The sequence below is a fragment of the Hyaloscypha bicolor genome (assembly GCF_002865645.1).
Source record: "Hyaloscypha bicolor E unplaced genomic scaffold K444scaffold_17, whole genome shotgun sequence".
Lineage (NCBI taxonomy): Eukaryota > Fungi > Ascomycota > Leotiomycetes > Helotiales > Hyaloscyphaceae > Hyaloscypha > Hyaloscypha bicolor.
In genome coordinates, this window is record NW_020194519.1 from 1,697,860 (window position 1) to 1,710,947 (window position 13,088).

Genomic DNA, 13,088 nt, shown 5'->3' on the forward strand with positions numbered 1-13,088 from the left:
AGATTCGACGGTTCAAACGATTGAACCACCACGGCTTTGTAGACGACTGTTGTCGCTACTTACATATCATACAGCCCCGTTCCACGGACTACCTCACGATAACCATGGCGGAGCCAGATGAAGATGTAGTTGCTGGTCTCGATGTACAGGATACTATCTTCTCACTATCTTCAACACCAAGCCTTTCTCCATCAGCCCAGACAGACCTAATGATCTATCCTGACTTCAAAGTCAGTCCTCTCAATGAACCAGTCTTTGGTGTCAGAGGCAACGAATTACCACCTGACATCGACGACTTCCAATTCCTCCCTCTTTATCCCGACCCTTGGCATGGACTTGGATTAGCAGATATCGACTTCACGCTAGATTTCGACCTTGAGTCCCATGAGAGACTCTGGGAAAAGGTGATGGCGCCAGTAGAAGATTCTCCAGGCTGCCAAAAAACTTATTCTCTTTTTGACTACGGATCGCCTTCGCCTCTTTCTGTGACACACCGTTTGCCTATCGAGGCCGCTGTGGCAGAGAACTTGAATTCAACTACTGATCTAAATTTTGTTGCACCTCTCCCGTTGCTAGATGTTGGCATACGCGAGCCTGCAACTCCATGGGGTAGCTTCTGGCCTCAAGGATCTCCATCAGCCTCCTCTACATTTCTAACGCAGCCCTCTCCAAAATCTCGAATCAACTCCGTCTCTACCACTCCCTGTTCTCCTTCCATGTCCCCAATCCTCTGTTCTTGGGAGGAGTGCGACAAGACTTTCTTCACCAACGCCGCTTTCAAGTAAGTGGTCTAACCTCTTCCACCCCATCCGCTCTCACTCCAAATCTAACTCCCACCTCAACTCCTCGCCTCTCTCAGCCTAACTTTCAACCCAGCCATCACCTCAAATACCATACCAAGCCCTTCCACTGTCCGCATTGCCCGCTCCAGCAAGCTACCAAACGGCTTCTGCATCGCCACATCAACGAGCGCCACTTCAATACTGAGAAGTATTACTGCACTGTTGATCGCTGTAATCGGAGCATGGGTGGCGTTCTTGGAAATGGAGGTCAGCATTTCACTCGTGAGGATAATTGTAGGAGGCACTTGAGGAAGATGCACGGGATATCTGGGATGGGAGAGGAGCCGGGCGTGGAGATGGACAGGCAAGCGAAGGAGGGAGGAGAAAGCGAAGTGGTTGATATGGATGAGTTGACTAGACGGATCAGGAGGGAGAGGAAATTTGGGAGGAGGAAAACTGGATAGAGATGCAACGCACCGAACGTGATATACAGGAAACTAAGATTACGGCTTAACGACGATCCAACCGCAGAATACGGCTCCTGAAAACTCAATCTAGAGTTGCAGGTGCCAGTAGGATTGTTGGGTGGGGCCGAGTCGTACAATTCCCTGAACTTATCAAGGTCGAATCCCGCCATTGCCGTAACTGCCATTTTCCCCTCTTTCTTCATTTCCTTTCGACAGGGTAAGCAAGCCTGACCCATGCCTGAGCTCCGCCTGAAAAAGCGGTACTGGTCATGTGAGTATAAGCGTCGACATTCCCGTGGTATATTACAGGAACATTGACAAAAAATACTCCTGAAATCACGGGGACTATTGAGAGAACCGTGGCACTTCCGGCCTTTCAAACTCAATTCTGGAAAATCAGGTCTATCTTCTAATTCTTCTAAGTCTCTAGCGAGGACAAGGTGACCAATTGGGAATCAAGTGGCGGCGCAGATATTTCGTTTAACACGATTGAACCGCTTTTTAACTTCCAACCCGACGAGGGAGTCCCAGGGCTATAGAAATGAATACAATATCGATGTTGACGGCTTCCTAAAGGTTTGAGTTGCATATCATAGAAGCAATATTAGAAGAAAAGAAAGAATTAGAAGAAAAGGGAACCTGAGAAGAATTCAGACTGGAGAGTGATACAACTTTTTGGGTGGTTCTTGCCATCCTGCAGTATTATGAGTGGGAGAATCAAAAACAAGTCACGCCACGCGGTTGCTTAAGTCAAGACAGCTACTAAGCCACAATCCCGTGATTCACGCAATGCTGACAAGTTTCAAGATCATCATGTCTTTATATTCCTCTGTTTCTATCTGCAGTCGATTTAGAAACCGCAACTGTCTGGTGTCGTCAACTCCTGAAGCTCCTAGGCTCACTAATCCTGGATCTGGCACTCAATACTCTCAGCCATGCCAAAGAAACCAGGTATTCCAAGCGCCTTAGGCAGTTCTATGGCTCTCCGTTGGCGGCCTCTAATCGATCCCTCACATTACAGTTAATTAACTTTAAATATAATAATGAGTTATAATTAAAGTAATTAGAAATAAGCAAATAGCATAGACTTGTAGCTACTTACTATCTCATACTTATTGGCTTATACTATAGTAAGACATATCTGGCAATGCCCTCAAACGGAAAGATGCTTCCGGGGCGTGTATTATTTGAAAATGAAAATAGCTCAAATATTTAAATCAAACTTGAAATACCGCAAAGATATTATATGTTGCATGGCAACTGCAGGCTGGCCATGTGACTTGACCTCACGTGACCACCCTCAGTGTATTTAAGCTCTGGCCCTCCGCGCCACACCTCTCTTCCTTCCATATCTTATATTATATTACATACACCCGCATTTTACTGCAACATTATATCTAGATATAGTGTGCATGCAATTTTCAGCATCTGGTACAGACATGGCTCGAACCCGTGCTAATAAACGCAGAAGCAGCTCCGTCTTCCTGATTCAACTCATTCCATCTACAGGTTTGACGACCTTGTGGTGTTGCGAGGGCACTATCATGATCGATTTGTGATGTTTGCAAGTTGAGGCTGAGGGTGCTTGGAAAAAAGAGTGTGCCACCAAAAGTCGGCCATACAAAGTCGGCCTACCAAAAGTCGGCCACCAAAAATCGGCCACCAAAAATCGGCCTACCAAAAGTCGGCCACCAAAAGTCGGCCACCAAAAGTCGGCCACCAAAAATCGGCCTACCAAAAGTCGTCCACCAAAATCTCTGCGACTACCAAATAGATTAAAATGTATATGCGATCTAATACCGCGGTTCTGCCAAACTACGATTCACAGGATCAAGGTTCCGCTGCCTATCCAATTTACCCAGCCCCAAATATCACAGTCCCAGGCTCCAGCCCATCCAGTCCGACTCACCTCTGACTCACCCTCCGCCTAAAGTATAAATACCTCCCTTCCCCCCTCCAAAACTCCCTTTCTCTTCTCCCCATCTAAGTGCAAGGGTTGTACGCAGAGCCGTGAAGAGATACTCTGAGCTTGCGTTTTTGCTAGTTGAAAACTACCAACGACCATCTCCCATCGTGCACTTGTGCGGTGGGGAATTTTTGTCTCATAGCTTCCTCGAAAGAGAATTCTCTCTTTTCATTGCGCGCTGTTCGTAGAAGCGGTCGTGAAGAAGAGAGTGAAGGGTCGCGACGAAGGGTGGAAGAGATGGGGAGTGGAAATATGATAATGTTCCAAATCTTGTAGGTAAATTGAGATCAAATAGAGAACCTTTGATGGTCTATATCTTGGCTTTCGGTCGCCACTTGGCGTATGGATGCTCATCCCAACCAGGGATCAAATGATCTACAGCGCCTGTGTTCAGCATGCCCGGATGCACTTGACTTAAATCTGTGACGCCCATCATGCGCATCGTCGTCTCTAACTCGTCTTTGAGGACTGATCTGTAGTCAGCATGCGCTTCCACCATGAATTTCTCGTGGCCACTCCATAATAAAGATTACACTTACTGTCCACAAACTTCGCCACCCCTTCTTGCCCGTAATTCAGGGCAAATAAGAAGCCCCTCCCGATCCCAACGCTCTTTGCACCAAGACATAGCGCCTTGAAGATATCCGTCCCTCGCATGACGCCACCATCAACATAGACCTCCATCTTCTCAAAGATTTCAGGGCAATTCTTCTGCAGCTCCAGAAGTAAAAGTATCGGTGGTGGAGCAGTGTCAAGACTTCTGCCACCATGATTGCTCAGCACAATACCCTCGATTCCATGCTCTGCTGCCTTCTTAGCATCCATCGTGGTCTGGACCCCTTTGAGAACAATAGGTAAGGATGTACATTTTCTCAGCCAAGGAATGTCAGCCCAGGAAAGGGAAGCGTCGATATATAAACCCATAATTCGGCCCAGAGCACCTCCTTTGGCATCGTTCTTGGCCTTTGCACCACTCATCGGCGTGCTGAGACTCTCGTCGGCCTTGACTCGCTCATCAGCTTCCCGTTTCCCGGGCACCGGCGCATCGACGGTGACGAATATGGCTTTGACTCCCAGGGCTTCCACATCCCTCAACAGCTTCGCGCTCTTCTCACGCTGCTTGTCGACATACAGCTGGAAGAAAAAAGGCATTTTCCCATCACCATCAAAGGTCCCATACGTCCCTGGCTCGCCCACAGCCTCGAATATTTCGGCGATTGGGAAAGAGGCATTCGTTGATACGCATTGCGGGATTCCTAGCTTCCTGCACCCTCGAGCAATACCCTTCTCACCGTCCGGGTGTACCATCTTTGCCATTGCAGCTGGAGCGCAGAAGATGGGCACACTCATTTTCTGCCCCAGCATGGCCGTGCTTGTGTCCACATCCTTCACATCAACGAGTATCCGGGGCCTCAACCCAATATCCGCATATGCCGAATTATTTCGTGCTTTCGTGTTGAGGTCCGTCGCAGCACTCGAGTAAAAGGCCCATGTCTTGGGTGTGATGGTCTGCCGTGCGGCCGATACAAAGTCATGTGTATTGATTAAAGTATCGAGAGGTGGTTTGGAGTCTGGAGAGAAGGATGTTGAGACTGTAGGTGGGGGTTTTGCCCATTCTTCTGTTATGGAGGAGGGATCGAGGGTGCCGATGATCTTGGAGGAGTGGAGAGAGTTCTTTATGAGAGAGGGGGCGTGAATTTCGTTGTATGCGGTAGAGGCATCGCGGCCAGCGTAGCGGATGATTACTGGCAGAGGTTAGAAATGGCAAAGATGGGGTGGAGGGAGGGGGTTCTTGAGATTCGAGGGGAGGAGGCTCACTACCAGCTCCGCCGGGATGCTCTGGGGCAAACTCGGTCAAGTCGTAAACAGTTCCATCCACCACAGTCCATAGGTCTTCGGGAATATTGTGCTTGGAAATCTCCTGAACGGAGACAACGCGGGCCATGATGAGCAGTCCTATATCAGTCTCTTGGGGTCAATTGGAACCAAAGTGTCAGTATGAATCAGAACAGCTGCAAGAAAAGAGAGACGAGGCAAAGAGAGAAGGAAACGGAATCTATATTGAGTTATGTACATGGAGATGCGGAGAGATTCCGGTAGCGATGGTTGAGTTCGAGATCGTCTCTGGTGGTTCGCGTTATCTCACAGCGAGCTTTCTCAGCTTGGATTCTCGCTGACAAATTTGGTCAGCGTTGAATATACTTCCCTCTAATTCGTCAACGACAACAACAGGACCTCTGCCCCTTGGAGAAACACATCAGAATGCAGATATGTTCTCTCGAAGGCAGTGGGATGCAGCGCCTAAATTTGCTTGGATGGCTCTCAAATCTCGCCGTCTTACCCCGCATGATGTTGAGATCCGAGGTTACAAACCTTGCCGTGTCCTGACAGGCATTAAAAGCAACTTCAGATGAAAATCTAGGAGATATATTTCCCCTCCTTTTGGTCTTGTCAAAACAATCATCTCATGGAGGCTGACTGATCCTCAGAACCTCCCCACTTCGGCTGTCCACCGCTTTTAGTGTTACTGCATTACGTTCCAAGCTCTTATTGAAAAATAGCAATCATGGTCAACCTCGTATCAAGAGTCGCCATTGTTGGAGCCGTTTTCATTGCAGTCGCCTACCAATTCATTTTCAAATCCATCATCTTCCATACCCTGGGCTATGGTCGGAAAGTCTCGTCGATCAAAGACTTTCCAGACGTACGATGTGAGAAGATCACAGAGTTAGACCTTGAGGGCTGCGAAGATATGTGGTTGCATGAGCCGACGGGGGCCCTATACATAGCCTGTTCGGACTCCCGAAGCAGGACACAATGGCTTCCCGCGTTCGCAAATTCCCCTTTTGAAGGGGTCCGGCGACTAACAATTGCAGAGTCGGCTTCCTCAATGCCACCGGACGCGGCCTGACCGACAGAATTGCCGTTCTGGATACACGAGGTCCGGGACGGCTTGCCACCCGCATTAAGTGGCTGTCAGTGGAGAACTTCTCCGGTATCAAGGGGGATGGGACGATGAATCTGCATGGCTTGGATATCAGACATGATAAGAATACTGACGTCCTTCATATTCTGCTAATCAATCATCGCCCACCCATCGACCCCGAGCATGGCGAACCACTCGATGCCACAAGCATCGGAGCAAACTCAACGATCGAGCACTTTCGGACGGAAGTAGACAGTGACAGTATGCGCCATGTGAGAACCTACGCAAACGCTCTCATCCAAACACCGAATCGAGTCGCCTGGGCCACCGATGACTCGTTTGTCTTTACAAACGACCACAGCGTCAAAGTTGGATTCGTGAGTTCTCTGTTCTAAGATTCCGAATGTTGACTAACACTCTCAGCGCCGAGAGCTTGATCCTTTCATCGGTGGAGGCTCCGTCGGTTACTGCAATCAAAGTACTTGCAACATTGGGTACAGTGGGCTCAAGATGCCCAATGGTCTCGTTCGTGGCCGAGACGGCCTTATTTACGTGCCTAGCACTCTCGATGGAACGATCAGAGTTTTTAATTTGAGTGAAAACCACCACCTTCTCAAAGTCAACGAGATCAAAGTTCCATTGCCGGTTGACAACTTGTCTGTAGACAAAAAAGGCGATATCTATGCGGCCGCCTTCCCCAAGGTCTACATGTGGGGCGAGAGTTCAAAAGACCCATTCAATGTCACCCCACCCACTGCGGTATTCCGGATCCGGAAGTCTGTCCAAGAGAATGAAAGTGAGAGAAAGTCCCACTTGGAGATGAATGCAGAATATATCGTTGAGAAGGTGGTTGAGGATGATGGAAGTGTCTTGCCAGGTTCAACTGCCGTTGTACACGATGCTGAGACGGGGAGAATCTTTCTTTCGGGAATCATGTCTCCTTATATAGCGATTTGCGAGCCCACAGCTTAACTCTCGATTGTGGGGTATACTTGGGATGTAAAAGTCCATTTGTACTCTCCCTCGCCAATGTTCAGCGGGAACATGGTACAATCGCCGGTCTTTGCAACGGGCCGAAGAGAGTCATGGTTTTATTTCCCTCCTGTAATTGTGTTTGTGGCGGTCGAGGAAATGGTTCCCTTAAGAAACGGATGATCTTCGATGAGGCTAATGATCCAGCCGCAGGGCCGCAAGCCACATCAATATCTTTCAGGGTTCATCCAGACTTCGAGCCTCTCGTACTAAGGACCAATTAGACTCATCAGACCCCTGAAACGTGCATGCTTGGGTCGATCGCGCCCCTCAAGCCACCGCGCTGGGGCCACAACCGACGCCATTCGCCCTCTGCGCCGCAGCCAGGCTTCTCGTTTTGACATAAAATAAGCAGCCCATACCGAAAGACGAAACGCTCTCTTTCATCGCTTTCGCATTGATATACACCGCAGCTCAGGATGACCCAGTCAGACCACAGACCTCGTTCCATAATCCGGGTTAACAACTGAGCATGTCGGCGCAGCCTCAACGGCGTAGCCTGTCGCTAATCGCTAACCGCACAGGAGTCTCACACTGGGCCCGCTGTAAGACTTGGATGCAGGAGGATGGGGATCAAGCTAGCCCTACAGCTGCGAAGTTAATTTAAGATGAGGCACAGCAAGCCCTAGTTTAAAGTATATATCCGGAGTGGCACCGGAAAGTTTATTTGATTCTCGTCAACTTTTGCGTTGCGAGTTGAGAATCCAACATGGCAGTCCCAACTGTAGCGAGCTCCAAGAGCAGGCATCCAGCCAGCATAACTAGAGATCCCGCCAGCATAACGATTCCAGGGAGCACGGTAATTACTCTTGCAAGTACGACAATAACTATTGTCAGCTCCTCAATTTCTCTCACTCCAGCACAAAGTTCACAGGCAGCCCAGCTGTCAGGAGGAGAAAATCTAACGGATTATCTTGGAAGCGTGGGGTCATGTCTGATGCCAGGGGCAATGCCAATTGTGATTCAGAATAATACTACGTGGGCGGAGAAAGGTTGCCTGCCGGGGTTCTATTGTAAGTTTTTATTTTCGAGTTAAAAGTGAACAATACTGATTGTTACTCCCTTCTTATAGGCGCCAACAACACAGCCAATTCTCTGCCGCAGTATTGCCCCCCCTCTCCCTCTTTGTGAGGTGGCCAGACTCTCTGGAGGGAACTGTCCACCGCAAGGTTGGTACGAGCCCGTCCTATGTGATGCGGGATACTATTGTCCACTTGGAGGGAAGGAAAAAATTGAATGTACGTTAATTCTCGAGCCTGCATTTCAGCATTGAATGCCCCAGTAGCTTTGCAGATTTAGTTTCCGCATCGGAATGGTCTTGCCAGTTCTCGATCTTCTTACCCCCAGGCCTCGGGAGCTGAAGCATATTTCACTGAATGTTGCTGATTCGAGATCGTCCAGGTCCTCCCGGTTCCTTCTGCACCCATGGCTCGACTCACCCGACAAAGTGTAGTCTAGGCTCGTGGTGTCCAGCCAAAGCAGTGAGAGACACAAACTTCCTACCTGTCGCATTCCTCATCCTTCTCGATATTCTCCTGGTTGCAACGACTATATGGCATAAGATGCGAGCGCGATACAACAAGAAGGGCCAACAGGGAAATAAGAAAGGTGAGAAAATGCTAGGGGCAAAATCTGCAAGCCGAAAGTATGTTCGAGAGCCAGGTTATCGGCAACTCGATGACGAGCAGTATGCTGGATTCACAGATAACGATATTCCTATGGAACCGACTATTAGGGCGTTCAATAGAAGACCTACTGGGTTCGAACATCTCGGGGCTTTAGAGGCGGAGTTTATTGAGGACCTTCATAACGGTGATGCTGAGACCAAGACGGATTTGCATTTATTCGTACAATCTTTGTCAAAGTGCCTCGGTGCTACGAAATTTGGATTGAGTTTCGAGTTTCAAGATTTGGGCTTCAAGCCACCGAAGTCGGCTAAGCCAATTCTTTCGGATGTGTCTGGAGCAATCAATGCTGGCTCCCTTTGGGGTGTGATGGGTGCTTCTGGTGCTGGAAAATGTAGGATTCGAAAGATTCTCATTACATTGTGCACAGCTAACGATTATAGCCACCTTTGTTAATGTGCTCATGGGTAAAACCGCTCACACTGGGGGCATTACTAAGGTCAATGGCGTTGCTGGCAAGATCTCAAAGCATGGAGATTCCTTGGTACAATTTTTAGATATTTGCTAATTTGACTACAGATACAAGAAGATCATTGGCTGCGTTCCCCAGGATGATATCGTTCTGCCAGAATTAACTGTTCGCGAGAACATCCTTCACTCAGCTCGAATCAGACTGCCTTCAAACTGGACTGATTCCGAAATCCAGAACCATGTCGACATCCTCATCAGCTGTCTCAAGCTGGCTCACGTGCAAGACTCGTTAGTTGGAAGTACTGGGGCACCCGTGATTTCTGGTGGACAGAGAAAGAGAGTCAGTATTGGCATGGAATTAGCTGCTGCACCCATGGCCTTATTCCTCGACGAGCCAACGTCTGGATTGGACGCAACAGCTGCTGCTTCAATCATGGCAACACTGAAAGCGCTCTCTCGCCTGGGCATGACAATCGTAACAATCATCCACCAACCTCGCCAAGAAATTTTCGAATCACTCGACAGTCTTGTTCTTCTTGGTGCTGGTCGCATGATCTATTGTGCACCGCAAGCTGACATGCAGCCCCATTTCGAATCTCTAGGCTTCCAATTTCCAGACCACACCAATCCCGCGGATGTAATGGGCGACATTATCGCAGGTGAAGGTCGGCATTACAAGGCTAATGGAGACGCCACCGTCCAAGGACTCATCGATCACTGGGCAACCCGTCAGAAGGATCCCGGAAGTCTTAACAAACACGCCTCCACCATCTCGGTGGCCGGGATGAAGTCACTCTCCACCACAGTAAGACAGCGAGGCGCACCCTGGTACAAGCAAATATGGTTCTGCTACCAACGCTCCCTCCTCCAACAATACCGCATGAAATCCTCATTTTTCTTCGAGCTCGGCGTTGGAGCACTGGCAGGCTTTCTCATTGGCCTGGCGGAACTGAACGCAAAGGGCCAGAACTTCCGCGGGATCTTCAACGACCCATACGAGATGCTCTCTTCTTCGATCGACTACGCCTCAGTCCCGCAAATGTCCCTCCTCGTCGGTCTCTCCATCGGCCTCACGGCCTCCGCGCCGGGAGTGAAGATCTTCGGCGAAGAGAAACTGGTGTACTGGCGCGAAGCCGCCGCTGGCCACAACCGATTCGCGTATTACATGGGCAAAGTCTTGTCCACAATCCCGAGAATGGTGTTGGCGAATTTCCACTTCACGACCATGTTCATCCTGCTAGCTACCCCGGTGATTGGATGGTTTCCAGCGTTCGCTGCGAATTTGCTGTACTTTTACTGTATCTACGGCCTCGCATCTTGTATTTCCATGATCACGCGAAGGGAAGACGGACCGTTGCTGGCTGTTATGATGTCACTGATTGTTGGGGTGCTGAACGGGATGTCTCCTACTTTGAAGAAAGTCCGCAGTTGGCATATTGTTTGGATTTGGAGAGCGAGTCCCGGCACCTGGTTGGCAGAAGCGTATTTCACAGAGAATATTGCGCCGTTGGCCAGTATATATCGGATTGAGTTTGCGAGGGATGCGTTGGGGTACTTGTTGAACAAATTCTCACACGATTTGCTGATGTTATTAGTGATTGGGACGGCTCTGAGGATATTTGCGTTTCTTGGGTTGAGGTTTATGTGGAGGGCTAAGCAGAGGTAGTGCTGCTAAGGGGTATACACTCATAGATTTCTATAGACGAAGGTAAACCTGTCGATGACAAGAACGACTTCTGAAAGATGAAAAGTGACTGGGACATTTAGAAATTGAAACCAGAGTTCTTGTCATAACCTTGAAGTCTTGTCAGAGATAGTTACATAATCCCGAAAAGCCTGCTTCGATACCTCTTGGACATCATTTTCTCCCATCAGTGCAAAAACCTCGTGGAGGCTAGAGAAGAAATCCCGACCAAACACCCATCATGCCTCATTGAGTCGACCTTCCACACCTCTCGAAATCGGGCTGTTTCACGTGACTTGTCAGCACAACGGACCTCAGCTCTTGAAAACAGCGACCATCCAACGAGCCCGCAATGAGGTGTATTCGAACGGCTGGAAATTCAAGAAATACGTCGAGTCTTATCCAGTTGGTAGAAAACGGACCCCAGTGCCTCAATCATAACGAGGCTAGGGTACGAACTCGAAGTTACAATGTCTTCAAACGATAGCGTTTTGACGAGTTCCGAGGACGGCAGGAAGGCTCTCCATGCATGTTCTACATGCCGAAAACAAAAGAAAGGGTGTGACAAAGTGCTCCCGAGTTGTTCGGTATGCCGCAGACTGCAGCGGCCTTGCGTGTACGACCCTATCCCTTCGGCATCCGGATCAGACAGCCTGGAATCGCTGGCACGGCGAGTCTCGGAACTGGAAAATGAGTTGAGGGATCACCGAGACATGTGTGAAGGGAGAGTTGAATCAAATTCGTCGTCCCGTGTCCCCGGCCATACGAATGAAGCACCATTCCCTGCGTCGACTGCCTTTCCTCCGGTCTTCTTCCTCGATGTCAATGTTTTCAAACGCCGCAGATTGAAAGCTCCCATGCCCCAAATGGCCATCCAAGACAACATCTTCAAAGAGATAGGAAACGACCTGGACATTCGGGCTACTGTTGGGGCTTATTTCTTCTCTACGGCTACCTGGATGTCGATCGTCTCCAAGAAGCAACTCCATCAAGAGATATCTGCTTTTCCGATTGAGATGGCACCAGATGTTGTGCTTTTGATTCTGTGTATGAAACTGGTCAATGGTAGACCGACCGCCGGGGTGCACGATCATCGGACGAGACTTTATGCTGTTGCAAAGAACTTCTTTCTTGCTGTTGAGTCGAGTGGATTCGCTTCCATCAGGTTGTTGCAAGCTGGGATCTTACTTTGTATTTACGAGACGGGTCATGCGATCTACCCACAAGCCTATATATCAATAGGCCACATTGGCAGATTGGGCCAGGCAATTGGATTGCACGACACTGATGGCGTGCCTCAATTGGCACTTGAACCAGGCAGCTGGGATGAGATGGAAGAACGGAGACGAGTTTGGTGGGCTGTTTACGTCCTGGATCGGTAAGCTCCCTTTGTGTGTGTGAAAATGTTGCTTATTCTTAATAGACACATGAACATTGGGAATCCTTCTCGGTCATTAGCTTTAGCTGAGACGGGGCGAAAGGAGTATCTTCCAGTTGAAGACAAGGCGTGGGAGCTAGGAGTGAGTTTGCAAAGTAGCGAATTTGCTCCGCAACTAATTTTTACGCAGGAGGTAATTGTTAGTGAGCCCCTCTTGGTATCATCATCAACGAACATCACTCTATACCACCATTCTTCGAGCACGGGCCAGAGCGAATACTCCCAGAATCCAGACCACGATTTATGCCAATTTGGGTCCGCCGGGCTACACTCCCTCGTTTCAGAACTTGACGCATACGCTCGCCATATCCAATCCATTTTACCGTACAATATCGATCAAGCATCACCGCTAATTGTTAATTGTCTCTATCGAATGGCTGTATGGCTTTCCGACCTGTCGGTGGACATAACAAAACCAGACTATTCAGCAACTTTGAATCTCATGAAAGCAACTCTGTCGAAGCTTGCGTTACGGTGGAGAGTCGCTAGTAAGTAGGAATCAGCAGTAGAGAGAGAGAGAGAGAGAGTACTAACTGAATGGCACAGGGGAGTATTTACAAATACTTGAGGACTTCGAATCAGCTTCTCCCGTTGATGGAGCGATGATTTTGGATCCTCATCCTATGTCAGAGTATCCACAGCCACCAAATAGTTGATATCACGACTTCTCTCTTGATGTTTCTCGCTTTGCATATTA

General features: G+C 48.9%; 5 protein-coding genes across 5 annotated transcripts; 4 read left to right on the plus strand and 1 right to left on the minus strand.

Moving 5' to 3' along the window:
* Window positions 1–1,457, plus strand: K444DRAFT_211483 (uncharacterized protein). The gene is made up of 3 exons (XM_024871087.1): window positions 1–143; window positions 236–781; window positions 877–1,457. Exons 2-3 carry the CDS (start codon window positions 408–410, stop codon window positions 1,244–1,246), a joined length of 744 nt encoding a protein of 247 aa, XP_024741932.1. The 5' UTR covers window positions 1–143; window positions 236–407; the 3' UTR covers window positions 1,247–1,457.
* A 1,586-nt stretch (window positions 1,458–3,043) lies between these two features.
* K444DRAFT_211526 (uncharacterized protein) lies at window positions 3,044–5,470 on the minus strand. Its single transcript, XM_024871088.1, has 3 exons — window positions 5,034–5,470; window positions 3,755–4,960; window positions 3,044–3,683 (listed from the first exon to the last, which is right to left on the minus strand). The coding sequence occupies exons 1-3, from the start codon at window positions 5,158–5,160 to the stop codon at window positions 3,526–3,528; spliced, it is 1,491 nt and encodes a 496-aa protein (XP_024741933.1). The 5' UTR covers window positions 5,161–5,470; the 3' UTR covers window positions 3,044–3,525.
* A 311-nt stretch (window positions 5,471–5,781) lies between these two features.
* Window positions 5,782–7,113, plus strand: K444DRAFT_519865 (calcium-dependent phosphotriesterase; the record flags this gene model as incomplete). Its single annotated transcript, XM_024873996.1, has 3 exons — window positions 5,782–6,044; window positions 6,068–6,518; window positions 6,565–7,113. The coding sequence occupies 3 exons, from the start codon at window positions 5,782–5,784 to the stop codon at window positions 7,111–7,113; spliced, it is 1,263 nt and encodes a 420-aa protein (XP_024741934.1).
* A 1,488-nt stretch (window positions 7,114–8,601) lies between these two features.
* K444DRAFT_211536 (P-loop containing nucleoside triphosphate hydrolase protein) lies at window positions 8,602–11,038 on the plus strand. The gene is made up of 3 exons (XM_024871089.1): window positions 8,602–9,192; window positions 9,242–9,326; window positions 9,378–11,038. Exons 1-3 carry the CDS (start codon window positions 8,736–8,738, stop codon window positions 10,933–10,935), a joined length of 2,100 nt encoding a protein of 699 aa, XP_024741935.1. The 5' UTR covers window positions 8,602–8,735; the 3' UTR covers window positions 10,936–11,038.
* Window positions 11,039–11,423: 385 nt separating this feature from the next.
* Window positions 11,424–13,047, plus strand: K444DRAFT_660189 (uncharacterized protein; the record flags this gene model as incomplete). Its single annotated transcript, XM_024886435.1, has 4 exons — window positions 11,424–12,331; window positions 12,377–12,473; window positions 12,522–12,879; window positions 12,938–13,047. 4 exons carry the CDS (start codon window positions 11,424–11,426, stop codon window positions 13,045–13,047), a joined length of 1,473 nt encoding a protein of 490 aa, XP_024741936.1.
* Between the last annotated feature and the right edge of the window lie 41 nt (window positions 13,048–13,088).